This window comes from Salvia splendens, chromosome 21 (genome assembly GCF_004379255.2).
Source record: "Salvia splendens isolate huo1 chromosome 21, SspV2, whole genome shotgun sequence".
NCBI classification, from domain to species: Eukaryota; Viridiplantae; Streptophyta; class Magnoliopsida; order Lamiales; family Lamiaceae; genus Salvia; species Salvia splendens.
In genome coordinates this window covers 20404070-20427676 of record NC_056052.1, presented here as the reverse complement: position 1 = coordinate 20427676, position 23607 = coordinate 20404070, and the positions used below count along the sequence as shown (strand labels likewise).

At 37.3% G+C, this 23607-nt stretch overlaps 3 protein-coding genes across 4 annotated transcripts; all 3 read right to left on the bottom strand.

Annotated features, from left to right (window-relative positions):
- Positions 1 to 3227: 3227 nt before the first annotated feature.
- LOC121783902 (pentatricopeptide repeat-containing protein At5g01110-like) lies at positions 3228 to 8499 on the bottom strand. 2 transcript variants are annotated; one of them, XM_042182084.1, is made up of 3 exons: positions 6024 to 8499; positions 3555 to 3797; positions 3228 to 3482 (listed from the first exon to the last, which is right to left on the bottom strand). In XM_042182084.1, exon 1 carries the CDS (start codon positions 8260 to 8262, stop codon positions 6115 to 6117), a length of 2148 nt encoding a protein of 715 aa, XP_042038018.1. In that variant the 5' UTR covers positions 8263 to 8499; the 3' UTR covers positions 3228 to 3482; positions 3555 to 3797; positions 6024 to 6114. The 2 variants fall into 2 exon arrangements, with proteins under 2 accessions (XP_042038018.1, XP_042038019.1); XM_042182085.1 differs by having other exon boundaries at positions 6082 to 8499.
- Positions 8500 to 10538: 2039 nt separating this feature from the next.
- LOC121784557 (RING-H2 finger protein ATL46-like) lies at positions 10539 to 11495 on the bottom strand. The gene has a single exon (XM_042182718.1). The coding sequence runs from the start codon at positions 11353 to 11355 to the stop codon at positions 10798 to 10800; it is 558 nt and encodes a 185-aa protein (XP_042038652.1). The 5' UTR covers positions 11356 to 11495; the 3' UTR covers positions 10539 to 10797.
- A 937-nt stretch (positions 11496 to 12432) lies between these two features.
- On the bottom strand, positions 12433 to 20442 carry LOC121785094 (ubiquitin carboxyl-terminal hydrolase 16-like). Its single transcript, XM_042183447.1, has 11 exons — positions 19876 to 20442; positions 16326 to 17238; positions 16134 to 16222; positions 15022 to 15107; positions 14752 to 14914; positions 14545 to 14659; positions 14280 to 14437; positions 13757 to 13841; positions 13463 to 13675; positions 13252 to 13313; positions 12433 to 13155 (listed from the first exon to the last, which is right to left on the bottom strand). Exons 1-11 carry the CDS (start codon positions 20142 to 20144, stop codon positions 12795 to 12797), a joined length of 2514 nt encoding a protein of 837 aa, XP_042039381.1. The 5' UTR covers positions 20145 to 20442; the 3' UTR covers positions 12433 to 12794.
- Positions 20443 to 23607: the final 3165 nt, after the last annotated feature.

The following is a 23607-nucleotide window of genomic DNA, read 5'->3' as shown; positions in this document are numbered from 1 at the left end:
AATAAAAACATCAGATAATAGTAGAATAACTTTTGGAATCTTATTTTGTTATATAGAATCTAGAAAGGATCTTTTAATATAATAATTTTTTTTAATATTCTAAATGAACGGGTAAGAGCATCTCCAATGGCGGCGTCGGCACCGGCACGCCGATTTTTCGCGGACGCCGGTGCTGACGCCGAACCATTGCGAGTGGCGTCGAAATCGGCGTCAAAATCGGCATGTCCACGCCGATTCTTGGGCTGACGCCGATTCTCAAGCGGATCCTCACGGCGTCATTGTAGGCCCTGGATCAGCGTCAGACCGGTGTCAGATTTTTTATTTTTTTTTAAATTTTCCGAAACACTATATATACGCGCTTTGGACGTCATTTTCATTCGCACCGCTTGTTTTAAAGATTACTCTCTCTATCTTAATTTCTGTACAAGATCAACAACGAGAAATGAAGAACAACTACGAATGTACTCCAGTGACGACCGGGTCTCAGACTCCCCCGGCTCCCGTGGTAGGTGGTTGGCCTCCGATGACCGGGTACTACAACATGTACCCGTGGCAGCAGATGATGCCACCGATGGCGTGAAGAATTGGAGGGATTTCAGAGGGATACCGGCGGGAGTAGCCGCGGCGTTGGTGGCGATGGAGGTGGCGGCGGCGACGACGGAGGCGAGGACGACGGCGAGGAGTGATTTTTTATGTAATTTTTTTATTGTACTTTTTAATTTTTGTACTTTTTTTTAAAATTAATGTACTTTATTAAAAATTATTGTACTTTTTTAAATTTTAATAGTATTATTCAATTTTCCCGTATTTGTCTCGTAAATTAAATTCCGTATGTTGCTACGATTGTAAATTAAATTATATAATTGTTATTAGTGATGTGGATAGGCTATGAGAAGGCTATGTGAGAGCTATTGGATGTCCAGTTGCATGTCCAGATGATGTGGCAGGAGGATTTTAGTGCTGATGATGTGGCAGTGGGAAGGCTATGTGAGGGCTATTGTTGTCCTCCACCATTGGAGATGCTGTAAGCGTTTGGTTTTAGGCAAGAAATTTAAAAAATACATATATTTAAATGGAAAGATCATAAATAGGAGAAATGAAAAAAGGAAATAAGTATAATTCATATTAAAACTTGAAAATACGACCAACAATATAGAATGTTTATTACGTAATACTATGTAAAAGTTTCCAAAAATATGATTATTAGAGAATCCCTATATTCAACTTTGATCAGGAAATAGCAGCAATGCTATATAACGAAGCACAATAACGGCCATTCCTTCCAACGAAAATGGATACCGAATCGGGTCAAACGCCCGAAACCCGAAGGCTGCTCACCGCCGCCGACTACTTTCTCCAAAACCGCATTTTCGACGACTGCTGCAAGTACGCCGCCCGCGCCCTCGACTCCGACCCGACTAATTCCGCCGCCGCCAGAATTCTCTCCACCGCCGCCCTTCTCTCCGCCTCCAAAATCTCCGCCACACACCACGACTACTACGCCCTCCTCAATCTCCCCTATTTCGTATCCGACGCTTCTCAAATCGCCTCCAGCTTCCAAACCCTAGCTTCAATTCTCGATCCGGATGCCAACCCTAGCCCGCTCACGTCGGAGGCCTTTGATTTAGCGCTCAAAGCCTGGTCCGTCCTCTCCAATTCCGCGGAGAAGGCCGAATTCGACGCTGAGCTGCGGAGGTACATGGATGCCGGCGGTTGTACGTCGCGGATCGGCGGTGGTACCTTTTGGACAATGTGCCCTTATTGCTATTCCGTGTACGAGTATGATAGGGTTTACGAGGACTGCTGCTTGAAGTGCGCGAATGAGAGGTGTAGAAGAGTGCTCCACGCGGTGGCGATTAGGGTTCCTCCGCCGCCGGATGTTGTGGCCAAGGGCCAGTACTGCTGCCCGGGTTTCATGCCGTTCGATGTTCGTAATAGTAGCAATGGAGAGGAGAATCCGTGGCTTCCGTTTGCGCCTTCGCTCAACGTGGGTAAAGGGCTGGATCTTAATTCTTCCACCTTTGAAGATGCAGGTGGAAGGGTGAGAATGAAGAGGAAGAAATCTGTGCCCTGGAATTCAAGGAAGGTGATGGGTAATGGAATTAATATCAATGGCAATGAGGCACATTTTGTTTATGGAGTTAGAGAAGAGACTTGTTTGAATGTAGATAAAGAAGGAGGCCAGCCTTGTTCTGAACAAGTGGAGTTTGTGGAGGGAGATGATGATGTATACATAAGTTTCTGATTTGGGAAATGGAGATCTATGGCATGTTCATACAACTGACTGGAGCTGGAAGTAATTGCTAGTATTTATTTATTGATTTGGTGCTTATGGTTTTTACCTGTAAAGTTCTAGCCTTTTGGGATAGTGATGACACATTGTGTTCCTGTAGCCTCCCTTGAGTTAGTTATGCTTTCTGGTTTATTTCTTCATTAGAAAATGTGATTTGCACCAAATCAACTATTTCCATTCTTGAATCCCTTTACCTGGGCTTATATTTAACATGTCATTTACTTCAGTTTTGCAGTATGGTTTGTAGTACTACTTGCTATCATTTCTTTTAACAATCCTTTGTAAGATGTGGTTTGAGTAATATCTTTGTAGGTGATGTCTTTCATTCCAAGCCTTAGCTTTGATGATTCCAGAATTCATTTGTTGAATTAACTGATGTATATTTTGATGCTTAATTGAGTTATCATCCATCCTTGAAACATTTGGCTGGATTGTTGTTGAGTTTGATGTGTGGATGGCTTGGTATTGAAAGAAGTGGAGGAGCCCTCTGTTTTTTTAGGTGTAAGCTTGGTCACTTTCAGCATCATATTTTATATTCTTCTTACTCCACATTAGAATTGCTGATTTTAATACCCAAAGCTGTTGAACCCATCAATTCAAAATTCTGAACCTGATTTAAAACTATCCTTGTAGTTATTAGATCAGATGTAGGATCCTTATTAAATGTGCTTGATTGAAATCTTTGGGAAAGTTTATGACGTCATACGACTCGAATCTCTCGTTATCCAAAACGACATCTCTTAAATTCATAGCGCTGCAAGCCCCTTGTTAGATAAGGAACAGTAGTACAGATATAAGCAACAAGGTACAGTTTCTTAAACAATAATCAGAGTTAGGTAGAACATGAGAAACCTATAAATTTTAGTAATCAGATTTGGTGAATTGTGCAAGACCCTTTTCAAGCGTATTGATATGGTGTTTCAGATTTGGTGAATTGTGCAAGACCCTTTTCAAGCGTATTGATATGCCATACACCATTGGGTAAATCACTATGTTACATTTAATGTTAAAAACCAGATTAACTTATCTAAGATACATCACTGACTAAAAAATGGCTGCTCTATGAAGACAGACTGTGGATCAAAGGTAGCCACCAAATGTAAGGCCAAGAAGAGTTGAATCCTCAGCCAACGAACCAGATACAAGTGCCTCATCGTGCCATATAGATTGCATTGTATCTATCCCGTTTCTGATATTTCATAAATTGTTAGCATGTTCAGTTACATACATTACGCCAACAAATTTCTCTAGTAATGCTTACCTCAGAAAGTCATGCACATCTTCTTCGCGTCCGTGACTTAGATGACTTCCAATCCTTTGTATCTGAGATATATCCAACTGGATTCATAGGAGATTTCATTTCTTGTCCCTTCCGTATCAGATGTTCAAATTCGCAGATAAAGGCACCAATCTCTTTTGCGGCCTAAATCATTGTTACTGAAGTTCTATAGAACTTTACTATTCAGTAATAACTTAGTCATAGTTCACCACTGCATTTGCAAAACTGTAAAAAGGGATTAAGGTAAATTGTTTTAGTACAAGATTAAACGAAAAGCTATGATAAGTTACAGACATGTTGGGGTGAAAAAAAGGAAGCAAATACCATCACCAAGTGAAGAAGGCAGTAAATGCACAGATTTTGATTATGCGTTCTATTTCAGCATCAAAGTTCTTTTCTTTTCCCCAAAAAGCAATTATCTTAATTAATCTAAAGTATACTCACATAATTTTTATAGAATATTACAGGTCAGTAAATGAATCTTGAAACCTTTGCAAGTGTTGCACAAACTTAGTAAATAGAAATAAAACGGTGCATCCAGTATACATAAACCACAAGAGGAATAATACTCCCTCCGTCCAGTCCCATTAAAACTGACGCGTATTCCTTTTGGGGTGTCTCAACTCCCACCTAAATTGATTCATTTCCTTTTTAGCAAAAAAATATCTTTCCTCTCTTCTACTTTATTTCCTCCTACTACTTTATTTTCTTTTCACCACTCCACTTTATTCTTTCTCTTCACTTAACATACTAAACATCAATTTCTTAAATCTAGTGCCATAAGAAATGCATCTTTTTTAATGGGGTGGAGATCATACCGCCAAGTTATGCTATCAAGATCAAAAGACTTCAAGAAGCATGGTCCAAAGCTTTTCTTTATGATTGTAAAGTAGGGAGTAATATCTTAAAAACCTCAGGTATACATAAAACAACAGATAATTTCATCAGTAATTAGCCCAGTAAAGGTACTATGGCAGTTGATTTTCCAGGTGAATATCTTTGCAACACATGTTCAAAGCATCACATCCATGCAAGAAACTAAAAATAGATTACGAACAGAGTGAAAGTATGAAATTCTACCAAAAATTTAAATTCAGCAATGCAGCCAAAACATGTGTAGAAAAACAAATGACAAGGAAAACCATTCAAGGCTCAGTTCTTGATGATAAATTTCAACAAGTGTCATCAATTTGGAAATAAAATAAATTTAAAACTCCAGAAGCATGTATGTATTCAAAAATATGGGAAAACATGAACACGCATTGTAGTTAAGGCTTTGGAGTATTTAATAGTTTAGACAGCACTGCAGGTTGACGCACTTAGACACTCATATATAAAATAGACTAAAGTCCCAAAATGGTCCTTAACATATTGCGTTTTTTTTATTTTGGTCCAAAACATTATCTTTTGAATTATTTGGTCCCTCACATTTGGTTCATTTTGGACGGTTCCGTCAAATATTTGACGGTTTTCTGATCCGTCACAAATCTGTCACAAAATCCGCCACTAATCCTAGCCGAAGGCGGCCACAAGACCATCATCCGCACCTCCTACCTCGGCCAGCACATCACCGTCGGCACCGATCCCGACGAGCGCTCCTTCTCCGGCACCGCCATCTCCCTCGCCGGAAACGACAACGTCGTCTCCGACGTCGTCATCTCCGCGCAGACTGGAATCCTCCTCTCCGACCAGGCGAATTTGATCTCCGGCGTCCACTGCTACAACAAGGCCACCGAATTCGGCATCGTCGGGATCTACGTCCAGCTCCCCGGAATCCGGTGGCCTTGTTGTAGCAGTGGACGTCGGAGATCAAATTCGCCTGGCCGGAGAGGAGGATTCCAGTCTGCGCGGAGAAGATGACGACGTCGGAGACGACGTTGTCGTTTCCGGCGAGGGAGATGGTGGTGCCGAAGAAGGAGCGCTCGCCGGGATCGGTGCCGGCGGTGATGTGCTGGCCGAGGTAGGAGGTGCGGATGATGGTCTCGTGGCTGCCTTCGGCGAGGATTAGTGACGGATCAGAAAACCGTCAAATATTTGACGGAACCGTCCAAAATGGACCAAATGTGATCCGATTTCAAATGAGAGGGACCGAATAATTCAAAAGATAATGTTTTGGACCAAAATAAAAAACGCAATATGTTAAGGACCGTTTTGGGACTTTAGTCTATAAAATATTAAAAGGCCCTAACTACATACAGCAAAGCATAAAAACACTAAATGTGTAATTTAAGCTCCACATTATTAAACTTATGCACCTCTTCCCCAATGACAATTCAGAAACAGATCTAGCCATTTTAAAAACAGGGAGGGGGGGAGGCTGAAGTGAATTAGAAATAAGAGAAGAAGAGGGAAAAACAGCACATGATCTGTTATAGCAACACTGGTGAATGTGGGATCATGAATTAATTACTATGTGAACATGACAAAAAATTGGTTCATATAAAAACTAACCTATTTCCACAGTTCAGTAGGCCAACAGGATGAAGTTCCATGAATTAACAACCCGTACCAGCCATTAAAATGTAGCACTCTCACATACACATCAAAAATTATCATCAGGCATGAAACCCCTTTTCAGCATCTCATCATGAAAGCTAAAAGCTTCCTTCAAATTTTCCTGCGAGACATAACCGTTTATTAATGATGTATAAGTAGCACGATCAGGGTTGATGCCTTTCTCAATCATCTTTCTGTATACTGAATTGGCTTCTTGCATTCTACCAAGTCGACAGAACTGATCAAGGATAGCATTATAGGTAACTAAATCGGGTGAGATACTCTCTTTCTCCATTTGATTCACTAATACAAATGTCATATCGACATTCTCCTCTTTCATAAATCCATGAATGAGAGTGTTATAAGTGAAAGAGTCCGGGACAAGCCCTCTTGATTTCACCTTCTTCAAAAAATCGAACGCCTTGCCCGGATAACCATGCCTGCAGTAGCCCTTGATAAGAGAGTTACAAATAACCATGTTGGGTTCGATACCTTTACCAATCATTTCATCCCACAATCTAAATGCTTCCGACACGTAACCACGCTCACAGAATCCATTAATTAGACTACCATATGTGATATAATTGGGTTGTATTGTTTTCAAAATCATGTCTTCTCTTAACTCCATTGCTCTCTCCATTTCACCGGCCTTGCAAAATCCGTCAATCAAAGTATTGTATGTAATCACATCAGGCTTCAAATTTCTTTGAAGCATAGATCCGAATAAGTTCACTGCTTTATCCACATTTCCAGCCTTGCAATATCCATCTATCAGAGTTGTGTAAGTACAAAAATCAGGAAACACACTCCTTTCCACCATCTCGTTGAAAAGTGTGTCTGCCTCAGAAAGCATCTTTCCTTTGCATAAACCACTCAAGATGGTATTGTAAGTCACTACATCCATCTGGCAACCAAGTTTCACCATCTCATCACGCACCTTCATTGCATCTGATACGGCACCATGTCTACAGAATCCACGAATCAGGATCGTGTAAACAACTTTGTCAGGTAACAGGCCATTGGACTGCAGTTGCTTATAATAAACTATCATCCTATCAAGATCCCCAATTCTTGAAAAAATCCCAATCATTGAGCTGTAAATAACCAAATCAGGGACAACACCACGACAGAACATTTCACGAAAAACGCTCTCAGCCTCTGCACGATTATTTTTCCTCGAACACTCCAATAACAACTTGTTATAAGTAGCAGTATCAGGACATACCCCATTCTGCATCATCTCGCTTACAACACTCTTTGCTCTCTCATAACACCCGTTTTTACACAAACCAGCGATTAGCGAGTTATAGGTCAAAAGACTCGGCTCCAAACCCTTAGCCCGCATCAGCATCATCAACTCCCGACCTCTCTCAACATCCCCTTCGCGGCAATAAGCATTGATCAAAATGTTATAAGTCACAATATCCGGAAAGATCCCTCTTTTCTCCATTTCAACTAAAAAATCCTTAGCTTCCTCAGTCTTATACTCTTTACAGAACACATTCACCATGATGTTGAGCGTGTACGCATTCAAATCCGTTCGACCCCTAACAGCTTTATCGTAAACCTCCCTCGCCAAATCAACCCACCCGATCCTACCAAGCCCACCAAGAACACTATTGCACGCGTTAATAGAAACAAAAACATTCTTCAATCTCAACATATAGAGCACCTCAACGGCCTCCCTAAACTTCCTAGCTTGCACAAAAGTCCTAATTAACAAATCAAAAACACTAGAATTCGAGCCACATTTCTCATATGTCTCTAAAACTGAACCAATAATCTCAGCTCTACAAGCCCCACTCCTCCTGATCATCCTCAATATCAAAGCCTGTGCATCAGAAACCCTTTTACTTATCACCAACACATGTATAGCCGCGCTCAACGACAGCGACGAGTGCTTAAAGTTGGGGCAATTCGTTGCGACACAATCAACAAATTTCTGGCGAATATGCAAATCATGACGGAATTCGTAAATGATTTGCGCATATGTCGATGGTTTTAGCTGATAAAGTAAATGATTTCTGATCGAGTGACCTCTCTTTAGAGCCCACAAAATATTTTCGAGTAAAAATGCATCCGAAGATAGGGTTTTTAGAGAAGTGCAGTTAGCTGCGGTGTGACTGCGAGTGCAGAAACTGAGTGTTGTGACGGAGAATTTCTTGCGGCGGAGAAACAGCAGCGTCGCCGCCATCGACAAGAGGAGAGAAGCGTGACCTTTGTCGAAGCAATTGCGAATTTAGCAATTCGCACGTGTAGATAAAAGACCGCTGAATTATGATTGCAATCTTTCTCTGAAACAGAGTGGCGCATCGACGGAGAAGACAAATAAATTGGCGAGAGAATGAAATAAATTTACCAAAAAATAATTATTTTACTACTCCATTGTTTATGAAATTTTCTCTAACCCACAGCATAAGCACTATTTACAGCTAAGTCAAAAAATCACTAAATGTATAATTTAAGCTCCATATTATGAGGAGTATTAAACATATGCACCTCTTGCCAAATGACAATGGAAAATTCAGAAACATATATATAGCTATTTTAAAAACAAAGGGGGAGGAGACTGAAGTTTATTGTCAGAGAAGCTGTTCTCATCAAACTCTCCTCCAACATCAGACATTGAAAAATTGAATATTAGAGAAATCAAACGGCGGTAAGCCTCCACTTGAACTGATAGTTTTGAGTTTTTATCCACAACTAAATGCTACTATGAGGATTTGGATATAATTTTGTGTACCATGTAATTTTGAAGATCCCCTGTTCAAAAAAATTAAAGCTTTATCCTTTCTGTCATCAATCTTTGTGCTTTAGAACTTGAGTATAACCAAAAATTAAAACTTGGGATTAGGTTAATGATAAAGTAAAACACAGTGCAATTTTCTTCTTGAATATTAACAATTTATAATCTAACTCAACCATATACAGTTAAGTTGACAAATTCCAAAGTGGCAAAGATCCACAAAAGGAAAAAGAATAAAAAATGGGGCAACACAATTAGCAGCAGCAGCATCTAGTGCCAGAGATAGCTAGCTAAGACACCACCACCATCCCCAGTAAACCAATTCACATCCATTGAAGAGCAGTTTAGATCTTGATCAGCACACCAATTCACGTTCTGCTTCACATCCATTGAAGAACAGTTGAGATTTTGATCTGCATACCAATTCACATAGTTGAGATAATTGTGATCCATGAATGGCGTCGGCTGATTCTGAGGCGGCGGGCAGTAGTAGTCCGGCACCGGAAGTTGAGTGTTGGCGCTCATCGCAGAAAAGATAGCATCTTGATCAATGTGTTCAACCTCGTCCAAATCAATAAACACATCGTTCTCCTCCTTCACCATTGCAGCCATAACATCATCAGCAGCAGAAAAAATGTCATCTTGATCAAGGCCTTCAATCTTGTCCAAATCAATAAACACATTGTTCTCCTTCTTCACCATAACATCATCAGCAGCAGAAAAGATATCATCTTGATCAATTTCTTCAATCTCATCCAAATCAATAAACACATCGTTCGCAGCCATAACATCATCATCAGCCGAAAAAATGTGTTCAAACTCCTCCAAATCCAACACCACATCGTTCTCCTTCTTCACCATTGCAGCATCAGCAGCAGAAAATATATCATCTTGATCAATGTGCTCAAACTCCTCCAAATCCAACACCACATCATTCTCCTTCTTCGCCATCGCCTCCCGTTTCAACAAGTCAATTCTTGATCGCACGGCCTTGTCCAATTCCCGCAACTGGGACTCATTCATGAGGTCGAGGCGATCGTCATATTTGGTCTTGGCGAGTTCCTTCTGCCGCCCTTTGAAGAAATCGGAGAGGCCATACGGCTTAACGGCGGTGGGATTGGCCTTGAAGGAGTCGATGAGGCGGCGGACTTGGAAGAAATCATCGGGCCAGATGAAGGAGAAGTTGGTGGAGGGATCGTGGATGATCATGCAGGCGGGGACGTCGCAGAGAGTAGAGAGTTGCTCAATTTTCTTCACTAACCCTTCCTTTCTCATCTTCAAAGCTGCCAACCTTGCTTTCTCCTTCTTAACCAACTCCATTTTTAATTTCCCGCGCCTCATTCTAGGAGAATTGATCCAAGAATTTGAGGCAGAGAGAGATGATTGAAGATAGAAAGAAGCAAGAAAGCGGTGCGTATATATAGGGTTTGGGTTTCAGTCAAAGTAATTAATGTTCAACTAAAATTTCCATAATACAAATAACGGTAAATAAAATACTACGAGAGCCAGCTTTTTTTAAGTGGTTGCCAAGTTTTCATGCTTACTTCCTTTTTTCCTCAAGAAAATGCCATTTTTTTTATTTCATAATGAACGAAAATTATATATTCGACACAGTCCACTTGCAATATCTAAAATATTTTTGATTAGTAAGAATCCTCATAATTAGAAATCACTAATTCACAAATATGATAAACTCTTGAGCATTGGACAAAATTTTAGTCAAAAAGGGTTTTACAAAAATAACAATGGTTTTAAATTGCCCCTAAAAAGGACTAAGACTAAGCAAACAGGATATTGGATGTGAAAAATGAAGCTTTTTGTCACGTACTTTTTCACCTCTATCTGTTTGAAAACTTGCAATATGCATTGTACAAAACATTAGTCATCTTTGCTTTTCTCCATTGAAAACAAGTATAGTATACTACTAGTACTCCTACTATATAGTTTCACCTCATCTAACCGCTATATCAAAACAACCCTTTTTCATACTAAATCAGTTACTACTATATTTTCATTTGCTACTGATGTAGTAGTGAACTTGCCTTTCTTGGACCATAGCCAAATCTTGGATACAGAGAAGCTATCACCTCTACTCCTAACACCAATCTTTTTCTCATCCGCTTCCACGTTATCACTGCCAAATCGCGCTTTAGCCCTCGTTGCAAGTTGCAACACCACTGCAACGAGGCAACACCACTGCCACTTGAAGGTTGGTGTCACCAACAACATATTGTAAAGCACCCATAGAATAGCATCTCCTAGCATGTTGCTAGTAACTTCATTTTGCGCCTGGATTTCACTATCCACTCCATTATCGCTCCTAAACTTCCCAAGACGAACAGAGAGTGTCCAGGCCAGGCCGGCTGGAGACGAGCGACTGGGCCCAATAGGGCAAGACAAGCTGCTCCATTGGTGATCCAAATCACAAGTACTGAACAAGGGGTTGTCAGCGGAATTTTCAAATCCGATTAGGCTTCGACATACGGGGTAAGCTGAATTCAACAGCAGCCATGTTTCAATGCAAGTGGATGTGAATGGCATGGCTGCAATTAGGCAGAACCTTGAGCTTGTCAAGAAATGAGAATTCAGAAACACAAACACTTCAATCAAATGGCTCCTTCAATCCTATGATGTCCTTGTCATAAAAAAGTGACAGAGCATTGATCAAAGACAGGACGAGGCTGGAGTCATGCAGCCGGAAGCATCAGGGAGCCTGCTGTAGTATTCCAAGTAGGAAGAAGCCAATTGCAAGAATCACTACCACTAGGACAACTATTGGGCTAATTCTACCCATTGATGAGAACTGCAGAAATTGAGGGCTAGAAATCAAGATTTTGTCTTTGGCCTAATACTTATATAATCAGAATTCAAGAATATAGTTCACAACATGGGCTTTGTAAAAACTCAAGAACTTGCCAACGTTCATGCTTTTAATTTGACTACAGATGCCTTTCAAATGGAATGCAGGCAACATACCTCTTTCTGAGGAACTGAATTGAGCTGAAAGAAAAGATTAACAATCTAAATTCTAAACAGTGATTTAAAAATACTGGAAATATCAAGATTGTGCCAGAGAAAATATGTCAAAACAAGACTGGCAACTAAAAATAAGAAAATATGGAGTTGACATTGTGAACTGAAATTTGCAAGAAAATCAGAGGGAAACAAAGTTGGATGTAAAAGGCAAATTTTAAACTATGGTTTCTGTCTTTTAGATAAACTGATATCAGCTAAAGGGTCCCAATAGGAAAAAACACTGCTAATTTTGCCTTGCACGCATGCCAACTGGTTTCCTATTCAAGAGGGTGATTAGGATTAATCATAATTTGTCGTTTTTTTCTCTCCAACTGCTAACTGAGTTACTGAGAAGCAACCCCTTATGTAAAAGATTGTTCCTTTTCTGTTTCATATGTGAAGCATAGAACATTTCTTCAGATTACACTCGCATCTTTTGAGGAAAAAAAAATATGGCCCAACATTAATTCTGTTATTGTATATATTGACATTAGGTGAAAATATAAATACTCCCTTTGTCTCCAAACAGTGTGGTTTTGTCCAATTTTGAACCCCACATGAAAGCACCATTTGATATTGTAACTGAAATTTGGTAGAATGGAGTGAAAAAAAGGCAGTAACGGCTTATATACATAGATGTCAAGTAGGAGTAAGTTTGTGAGCTACAAAACAGCTCTTAAACGATTTACAACCTCTATATTATCACCAACTCAAACGCCGGAAAAAATGTTTGAGTTGCTCTTCTCTCGTTGTTCACCGACAAAATTAATTATATGGGGTTAGAAACATAGTAGTATAATTTACGTGTACACCTGCTATCGAGGTTTAAGCAGCCGTGTGGGGAGAGAGCCACCTCTCTTTCTTCAACTGATACCTGCATCATTCATCTACACCTTCCTCGACTGCTCTGCATCCCAGCTGCATTCCATATGAGAGTCGACTGCGACCTCCATTAAGAGAAGCACTTAGTAGTGGTGATGCAAGCTCGAACCAAATATGTAGCCAGATATATCTTCTGCATTTGAGTCCTTCGTGCTGTCTGTACTATGAGAGCCAACATCCGATACACTGAAAATGGATGAACAATCACTTGGTGAATCCAATATAGGATTCTCGCACGCTAATCCCCAATCCTTGCTCGAATGCATCTTATACAAGTGTCTTTCAGATCCTTGATGCGGCATTACGGACTCTACACGTTCACACCTCAGTTTGGTTTTCGAGTTTTTCCTCTTACTTGAAGAAATGGCTTCCATATTCCTTCTGGATTTCCCATCAGATTGCATACTGTTGTTTGTCAACAAAGATGGACCTCGTGGTGATCGTCTGAGAGCAACAAATGCTATATTATTATAACCAAATTCTTAAATTTCAAGGACGAAAAGAAAGTGGTATTTCTTCAAAAGATTACCCAACTAGTACCTTGCATAGAAGAGTATATATGCTTCTGCAGATAACACCGTCTCCGGGTTTACATGGCTTACCTACATGAAGAAAAGGACTTTCTCAGTTAATTATTACACAACCTTGAAGCGAATAGAGCCCCTATCTCAAAAACAAGGAAACTAAACTTGACATGTAGCATTCAGCTATAAAGGTGCAGACTTGTAGTATGAGGAAGTAAATAACATACCTTGCTGTCGTCAATCTTAAACCATTCTCCCCGGAAATTCTTTACATAACTAATGTAATGACCACCATAAGAAGCATTCACCATATTCAAGTGAACAACCACTGCATAGAGCTGATAAATAGGGTGTTTGTCGCTCTTTCCACTCATGTAGGGAGCAAGATTTAGAACCTCTGGAAACCGAACTAGCTTATTCAGTTTGCCTAAGGTGCCTGACTGAAAAAAGAAATCCAACTCAGCAATTAGACGACATTTACGGCAGTGTACTCTATCTTATGGCAACTGAAAATGAATTACCCGAAATCGTTTGAGAACAATGGTGAGGACATTAGGAGCCTGATTTACTGTCAATTTCTTCTTAGCTTTCACATAAGACATGCATCTGCAGCAAAACCGAATTCATATCATTTAGTCTTCATTCAAAGTCACAATATTTTAAGACAAAGAACATATAAAAAATGGAGTTTCTTTGACATGGACTCATTGTACACCATGGCAGTATATTTTCACATTTGCCTTTTTAATTCTTTTTTAAAAGTTTTAAATTTGCCAAAGCTATATGGCAGAGTAGTGTTCTCTCTGTGAATGTTCCCTTGAACACGCCAAACCATGGCTGACATTGAACTATAAGCACCAGTGACCAGACTAACCATGTCAAACTCTTACTTGTTAGATAAATCATATCTAACACACAGTAAGTGAAATACCTGGAAATTCTCATAAGCAACAGGATACAGTTTCTAAAATCAATATCAGAATTAGAAAGAACTAAGAAGACAAGAAACCTATAAATTTTAGTTGAATGGACTGCCAGACTAACCTATTGCACTTATACTTATCATGTCCAGCAAGTGTTTCAGATTTGGTGAATTGTGCAAGAGCCTGTTCAAGCGTATTGATATCACCAGCAATCTCCACAATAAGATCCAATATCCGATCATATTGCTCTGATCTTCCTAAACACTTCATGCACTTAATCTGCCATGCATCATTGGGGAAAATCACAATGTTACATTCAACATAAAAACAGATTAACTTTAAGATCAATAAATGACTAAAAAATGTCTGTTTTATAAAAGACAAACCTTGGATCGAAGATAGCCACCAAATGTAAGGCCCAAAAGGGTTGAATTCTCAGCCACCGGACCAGATACATGTGCTTCTTCAAGCCATATAGATTGCATTGTATCTATCACATTTCTGATATTTCGTAAATTGTTAGCAACTTAGCATGTTCAGTTACATACTTACATATTTCACCAACCAAGTCAAATATCTATATAAATGCTTACCTCAGAAAGTCATGCGCGTCTTCTTCTCGTCCATGACTTAGATGACTTCCAATCCTTTGTATCTGAGATAGTATTCCAACTGGATTCAGAGGGGATTTCATTTCTTGTCCCTTCCGTATCAGATGTTCGAATTCGCAGACAAGGCACCATTCTCTATTGCGGCCTAAATCATTGTTAATTATAAAAAACAGTCAAAACTAAAGTTACTGAAGTTCTATAGAGTTTGCTATTCAGTAATGACTAAGTCATTATTCATAATAAGGTACTTGCATGTTTTTGAGTGTAACCCTTGAAGAAGATAAGCAGTAATAGGCCGAGTAAATGTCAGGCACTGCAGCACTGCATTTGCATAACAACTGTAAAAAAAAGGATAAAGTTAAATTATTATACAAGAAGGCAATAAATGCAGATATTTTGATCATTTGTTCTATTTTGGCATCAAAGATAGTATGATCCTATCTTTTCCCACCAAGCAATTATCTGAATTCATCTCAAGTACTTTCACGTATTTTTTTATAAAATATTACAGGTCCATAAAAGAATCTTGAACCTTTGCATGAACTTAGTAAATAGTAGAAATAAAACAGTGATATTATGTCATAGCGCCAAGTTATGATATCAAGATCTAAAGACTTCAAAGAAGCATGGTCCAAAGCTTTTATCTAAGATTGTAAAATAATATCTTGAAAACCTCAAGTATACATTATTAAACAACAGATAATTTCACCAGTAACTGCCCAGATAAAGGTACTGTGACAGTAGATTTCCAGGTGAATATCTTAGCAAATCGCAACACATGTTCAAAGCATCACATCCATGTAAGAAACTTGAAATAGATTTTGAACAGAGTAAGAGTGAAATTTAAGAAAAAATTTAAATGCACCCAACACGTGTAAAAAAACAAATGACAAGGACAAACATTCAATTTGGAACAAATATTAAATTTAAAACCAGAGAAGCATTTTTGCATATGTATGTATTCCAAAATATGGAAGAACATGAACAAGCATTCTAGTTAAAGCTTTGGAGTATTTACTACGGAGTAGTTTAGACAGCACGGGCCATTGATGCACTTAGACATTCACATTTAAAATCTTAAAAGGTCCAAACTATTTACAGCAAAGCCAAAAAAACACTAAACATGTAATTTAAGCTCAATTTTATGATATTAAACTTTTGCCCGTCTTTCCCAATGACAATGGAAAATTCAGAAACAGATATAGCTATTTTAAAAACAAAGGGTGAGGAGACTGAAGAGAATTAGATATAAGAGAAGAGAGAAAAACAGCACAGGATCTGTTATAGCAAAACAGGTGAATGTGAGATCATGAATCAATTACTATGTGAACATGACAAAAAAATTGGTTCATATAAAAACTAACCTATTTCCACAGTTCAGGAGGCCAACAGGATGAAGTTCTATGCCATCACAAGAATACAGTTGGAAGAAAAGCTTGGGAGGAAATATGATCTGTTAAGAGAAAAAAAAAATCCATGAAAAACAAGTCAGTGTTAAAACCTTGGTAAAATGTGACTTAAACTTATGAAATCGGAACGATTTAAGTAAAAAAAACCTTGTGGTCATCATTTGCAGCAGAGTCCTTTCTGATGTCAAATGTACAGGACTTTGACTGCTTTGATACACTAAAATGTTCCACAAATTTCTGCACCGGTTCCTTCACAGTTTTACCAGTAGGTTGAGCTGAAGTTTGAGCATCTTTAATTTCTGAAAGCAAACAATTGGCACTGCCAGTTTTTAAGGGCATCCTGTGACCATTCTCTGAACTCCTAAATGACAACGATCTTGTTTCTGTACTTCTAGACAATTGTGCTCCACTTCCCCTGAAGTCCTCCAAAGAAGCTGTGCTCGAAGATTTCAGGCAAGGTGAATTCCTAATATCAACTGTAGGGACTTGTTGGCAATTGCTTGATCTCCTCAACTGAGCTGTACCAGCAGACTTTTTTGGCACGGCAGCTTCACTGCAAGTTCTATTATCTTCAGTGCTGGATGTGTGAAAGCCATCATCAGGATTGGTAGCTTGAGACTTTTTTATCTTGATAACCCCAATGTTATTGTTTACTGCCTCAACAGTAGGATTCAAGGGGGGCGTGCTAGTTACATCTGCCTCATCAGAATCAGATGTACACAGTGGCATATGATAATCAGTACCACCAGAAGATACTTTATCAGTCCCAACAGGAGTTACTGACTCAAAAGTCTCAATGCTTGAAGCATCAAATGTTGTTTCACTATGTTCAGTTGAAGAAGAAAAGCAAGGAAGAGAGCTGCTTGAAGATCCGGAATCATCAAGGTGCTCATTGGGATCAGAACAAATTTCACTCTCATTATTGCAATTGATCTCCAATTGATCTTGGGAAGCTGTTTCCACAGCACTTGCACTTTCCTTGCTGGCATGTAATGAAGAGGCAGGTCGACATTCATCCTTATGACCTTGTCTCCAGTGAATAATTTGACATTTCCCAGAACTACAAAGCATAAATAAAAATGTTACCAAGCTAATAAAGTAATTTTGAAGATTCCAGCTTCACTCAAAATTATGGAGCATTTTTAACGTTCATTAACTCATTCATCCTCCCATCAAGTCTACTTTGAAGTGTTTCATTTGCACTCAGGTAGCATAGAAATTTGGTCATGCATAAAAATTTGGCAGTATGTTTTTGAAATACATAAAAATACAGTCCTGCTTAAAATCATCTTGCTAAATTTCACATCTTGGCACATTCTTTACCTAATGTCATCTCCTGGAGCATTATGTAATGGTCTGAAATAAAATAAACTAAAATATTATGAAATTACTTTAAATAATACACAGAGTTAATGGTAATACGTAACCAATTAATAGAGAAATAGTCCTTAATCCACCCAAAATTGAATATTTATAGTTGGATCCATATTGTGACAGAGGCAAAACAAAAGGAGGTAGTCCCATATAAACTTAATCAAGGCTTAACTTTGTTAAATTATTTGGTTCCAAATAAAAATTGAGAGAATATTTGATGGGGAATAGTACTTCAATCACAATATATAACTAGATTAATTGATAGTTAACATTTTTTGTATCATTGGAATTATATTTTCCTAATCAATCACTATGTAATTATTTATTAAAGTATAATTTACAATGCTAACATACATCGGATGAGGTCTAACCTAGTTGAGTACCCTTTAATGCATGGTCTGTGTTCTACTGTCTCCATTAATTTTATCTTACCAGCATAGGTCATAGGGAAACAAATAGGGTGCTTCTAATCAAAGAATACACTAGTCAGTTATATTTTACATCATGAAATTGAAGGCAATAAAAAGCCAATAAAATAATAGGATATGAGCAATAAGATAGTAATATGCTTATAAGTAGTTTAATAGCTGCAGAGAAAGATCTATATCCTAATAATATTTATGAGATTGTAATTGATCAATGCCCCTCGCAAGTCATGTAAAAAAAATGTTGCATTAAAAGACATCAAAATGTGTTGACTACCTAACCTTTTTGGAGTTTAAAGAATGATGATTCTCCATTAGTACATTTAAACACATATCCCTCTGAGTAAATACTAAATATAAGTTGTACACACATATAGAAGCTTCTCACTCTTAAAACCCAAAAACAAAAAAGAAGATAAGGGAACTCAGGCAACATATAATCACGAAAAACTAAATAAATAAAAGATTTAAAGACTGTTCCATTAAAATGTTGACGGTCAACAACATTCTGACCAGATTAGTTAGTTAAATATAATTCTGATTATAAAAGTTAAGAAATACTGTACTTAAATTAAAAAAAAACACACACACAAATATTAGAGAAAAAGATATGAAAGGACACTCTTCTCCTTTAATTTAAATTTAAATGCAATTAAGTTATTAATTTGGTTAATTTACACTGAAAGAAATATATTACTTCATGGAACATTTAATGTCATGGTATACTATATCTTGCACCCAGTCCTATATAGCTATACTTCAAATAATATTTTACTCTGCATGAAAAGGATTATGAACTAAGCTCTAGACGGTTTTATCACTATGTAGAACGTAGCAAGTCATTCATAGGCAAAGTAAACTTTTAAGAAATAATTAGCCCCAACAAAAAACTAATTTAAGGATGCCTTTTTAAACTCCTTGAGCGTCATATGAGTTGCGCATAGATAGACTTGGTAATTAGATTCAATACCATGACAAAAAGGAAGTCCACTGAGATTCCCAAGCATTAATCTACTTCAAACATACACAGAAAAGCAGGGAGAATCAGCTCAAAGCCAGATTCCAATTGCTAGTTTCAGAGGTAAAACCTAGAGGATGAGTATTATCTGTTAGGACTAATGGACTTTCTACAGATGTTCTGCATAATTTTACCAGGTACAAGTAGGAATTCAATTTGCAATTCACGTAAAATTCAACTCTCGTCTGATATGAAACTATACTTTCCACCATTATTTTGTAAATAAAAAATGTTTCACTTAAGCTACCAGATGATAGAGTCTTCAGGCTTCAATTGTCAAAAAAAAAATTCTGAGCCTTAAGGGTTCAATTAAAAATCTTTCTGTAAGTTAATTTTCGTTAACATTTCACATGAACATCATCTTCGTATGTACCATATCATGATTCATGCATGACAAGGTAATTCTGGATGCAATTTGAAACTAAATCCATATAAACTACATCCTTCGACCAAAACTCTAAAAACCTATTATTTTCTTCTTCATACAAAACCATAGCCGGTAGCATAGATGATTGTCTTTCTTTTACACGCACCAGAGATATCTGATTCGGGTTTGGTTTCTTTTCCAGGAATAAGCTTAATTTCAGTATGTATATCATTATGTACCCAAAAACTCATGTATAATTCTTCCAGACCCAAATCATAGGCGCAATTAAACTTTCAGGGAGATAGGGAAACGAAATATAACCATCTAATATCGTATGCCCTTAAATTTCCAATCTTAAGATACCTCTCAAAAGAATAATTATTCACTGACACATAGAAACTCCATCCACTAAAAGAATTAGAGACGTCTGAAACAAAAACTTAGAAGAAATAATGAAGAGATAAACCAATTCCAAGCATAACCAATTCAAAACCGACAGACGCAAACACTCACCAGTATCTGACAGCTTTGCACTGAGAACACCGAGTAGTCGTGGAGGAAAAACAAACAGCACAATAATTACCCTTCTGAATCTGCGTCGGCGGCGGGGGCGGCGAAGGAGGTTTATACACATCAACTACCTCTAGCTTAGCAATTTCCGCCTCTTCATAAGCGGTTGCAGCGAGAAGCCTCAAAATCTCTTCCTTCTTGGCCGCCGCATTCTTCCACTTGTGGCGGACTACAGCACCGAAAATGAGCAAAATCGCGACGATAACTAACATGGATTGAGGAGATCGAATTAACCGGCGCCGAGGATGAGGACGGAGCAGAAGAGAAAGCCTAATAGCCGGATCTTCTTCCGGTACATAAGGTCAGCAGCAGCGCGCGGGTGGAAGAGGCGGCAGGCACCGGCGACGGCGGAGGGGCAAAATCGGAAAGGGGAAAAAGCGAATTTGAGAAGAAGGGGGTTTGACGAGTGACTACTGATGCAGAATTTTTGGACGAGAGTTGATGATCGAATGGAATGGAATGGAATGTCGTGTTTGGTTTGGTGGGGATTTTACCCAATCTCTCTTTCCTTTCCCTTTTTTTTTCTTTCTATTTTTCTTCTTCACAACTGTAACAATATATAATTACAACTATTCGTTTTATTTTAAACACGGCTTAGATACGGAATAATAAAAATTTACTAGTATTATATTTAACGAATTAATAAAAAGTTTCAAAAGGTATAGAACAGTGTGAAAACTGAAATATATATTCGACTACTTTTCTAGAGAATGATTTTTTTTACTTATATTAGCGTATTCTTTCCCAAATCACCAAGAACGTGAAGGTGAAAAATATTATTCTTTTCTTTATGAGAAGGATATCTATTTTCGGTGGATGCGTGTAAGAATAAAGGAAAAGATGTTATTACTATAAAAAAAATTAAGTAAATTTTCAGATTCCCGGATTTATAATGGGCTTTACAATTTGATTGTATGTGGGCTAAATCCACATTCACATGGCAAAATAACTCACTCTAGTTACTCTAATCTCTCAATTAAAATGATAACAAAAAAAGGTATTATAAATATACTAGAGTACTGATTTATCTTATAGTGGATTGCCTCTAAATTATAATCCTTTGGGACCAGTGCCGAATCCAGAAGTTTTAGGATGTGGTCCAAATTACTATTAATAGTCATCACATATTTTTTTATGTTCATGATGTCGAAAGCTAGAATTTGATATATAAATTTTACGTAAATATAATGGATGGAAATGAATTTTTTATGATGTTTAAATGTCAATATAGAAAATATCAATGAAAATATAAATTATAACAAGCAATTTAGACAGGAGACGCACCTTATAACCAACTAGGCTATTAAATTCACATGTTAAAAAGGATCTACATATACAATATATAGGTAGGAGAAAATTTGATGGGGGACCAGGAGCCCCCTGGTCCCAATGTGGCTTCGCCACGGTTTGGGACCATTGCCATGATTACTCATGATTAAAGGTTATGGTTAATATTACCTCTTGCTCAGCTGCAATTTTTCCAAAAGTTCGACACAGCAATATATCTTGATATGCCTCATAATATTAAGATTAGATGGTATTTTATAATTAATCATCTCACCTACACTCTTATAATTTAATTATAAAAAAATACATAGTATTATGGTCTATCTCATTATTTTTGTACTTTTGTTAATAAATACTCTCTTCTTGATTTCATTTTCCGACCTAACTATTAACACCAAATCTCATCTCGTGGTCTCGGCAAGAAAACTAAAGTGGGGTTTGAGCCTAGCAACACAACACAACACAAAGTAGTGAAAGAGGGGCCAAACAGCTAATGAGATGTGTTATCGGAGCTTCAATCTTGCAGGGGATAGGTGTCTATGTTTTTCCTCAATGGTGAAACCAAACCATGCTTAGAGCCAATTGTATCAGTGGTGGTAGCCATCGATTGCTAAGATCTCATTAGTAGGGTAATTTTCCTTCTCACTCTCACATAGGGTGTTGGTTTCTTTACTTTTCTTCACTTCTGATTGCCCGGCCTTTTTGCGCAGCTTCAAGGATTCAACGAAAAGGTTGTCCCTCGATAAGATCATCGGACATACTTGAATCGTGGAGAATGTCAATCCTATGGGTGTATGCCCAAATTAGCATTATGCTACTCCCCATGTCTATGATTAAATGTCTCATATCTGACCGGCAAGGGTTTTAAGAAGTTGTTTGACTTTATAAGTGAAGTGGGTAGAAAAAGTTAGTGAGATGTGTGGCATATTTTTATATACTCCTCTCGTTCCTCTGTAGTAGAGGCATTGCTTTTCGGCACGGGATTTAAGAAAAAATGTTTTAAATGAGTTAAGTAAAAGGAGAATAAAGTAGAAAGGAAAAAGGTACAGAGATGAAGAGAGAGTAAAGTAAAAGAGGGTAAAATACTTTTTGCCAAAAAAGAAATGACTCAGCTACAGTGGAACAACTCAAAAAGGAATATGACTCAACTACATAGGGACGGAGGGAGTACTAGTTTTGTAATAAAATGTGAGTGAAATGAGTTATTGGAATATATGTTTCCCTTATTAAATATAGTAAAAGTGAAATAAGATATTTATTAGCGGATGGATGAAAAATAATAAAAATTGAACATTTAATGAAGGAGGATGATAGTATTTGTACTTATTATGATGGGCTTATATAAAGCAGACTCCACAATGAATTCCAAAAAAGTGACATTGAAAAAGCAGATATGGTTGGTGTTAACTTTTCACAGTAAATAGTAACTAAAATAAAATACGAATAGGAAATTAAATTTTATTCTATAATTCAACTTGTATTGTGCAAATAAAATTGTGTAAATTATATTTGACCCATGTCATATTTATATTGAAATTATTAATTGCCAGTTTCTTATATTTTTTATATATGTCTATATGTAGGTTTGAGTCATATGGAAGTATCGCTTCTCTTGCTAAACTGAACATAATATAATTTAATTTCTTTAATTCTTATTTAATTTTATTACTAAATACTCCATCCGTCCCATAGAAATAGACTCTTTTATGATTGATGCGAGTTTTAATGTGTAATTAGTAAAGCAAGAGAGAAGGAGAAAATATAGTTAAAATTGTGTACGGGGTGGTGAGACCATAAATGATAAAGTAAAAAAGAATAAGAAAAAATGTTACTATAAATGGATATGAACTATTTATATGGGACAGACTAAAAATGAAATATGACTTATTTCTATGAGACGGAGGGAGTATTATTCAAAATATTTATTTATTGTTTTGATTATTTATTGCATAGAAATTATAACTAGTCTAATATATTTTTGAAAGTTATTTATTTGCATGATACGTGATGTTTTTGGGTTTGATTGATTCTAATAGTTTTTTAATTATTCTAATATTAAATTAAATTATAATACGATAATGAATGTATATCTAGTAGCAACCAAATACAATATATTTTGAGTCCAAATAAAAGTATGAGGTTCCTATTCCAAAACCTTTTCAATAACCATCTTCCAAAAACTTTTCATTTTCCCCACTTTTCACTTCTCCAAATTTATAACCTCCATAATATTGATATTTTGTAGTATGTTTGTTAATAAGTTAGGAATTTAATTAATTAATAAATTGAATTTTATAATGTGAGTGGATCTATTTTAGACAAAGAACTTTAATGATGTTCGTTTAATTCTACCATTAATATAATGTATAAATAAGTTTTTCAAAACTT

What these genes read in the sequence shown, in the direction of transcription:
- LOC121783902 (XM_042182084.1), bottom strand. Translation starts at nt 8,262, where the DNA reads ATGGCGGCGACGCTGCTGTTTCTCCGCCGCAAGAAATTCTCCGTCACA.
- LOC121784557 (XM_042182718.1), bottom strand. Translation starts at nt 11,355, where the DNA reads ATGCCATTCACATCCACTTGCATTGAAACATGGCTGCTGTTGAATTCA.
- LOC121785094 (XM_042183447.1), bottom strand. Translation starts at nt 20,144, where the DNA reads ATGTTAGTTATCGTCGCGATTTTGCTCATTTTCGGTGCTGTAGTCCGC. An exon ending in AGGGTTACACTCAAAAACAT is followed by an intron (nt 14,915 to 15,021) that starts GCAAGTACCTTA and finishes ACAATGATTTAG; the next exon opens with GCCGCAATAGAGAATGGTGC. An exon ending in TTGTTCTCAAACGATTTCGG is followed by an intron (nt 13,676 to 13,756) that starts GTAATTCATTTT and finishes TTCTTTTTTCAG; the next exon opens with TCAGGCACCTTAGGCAAACT.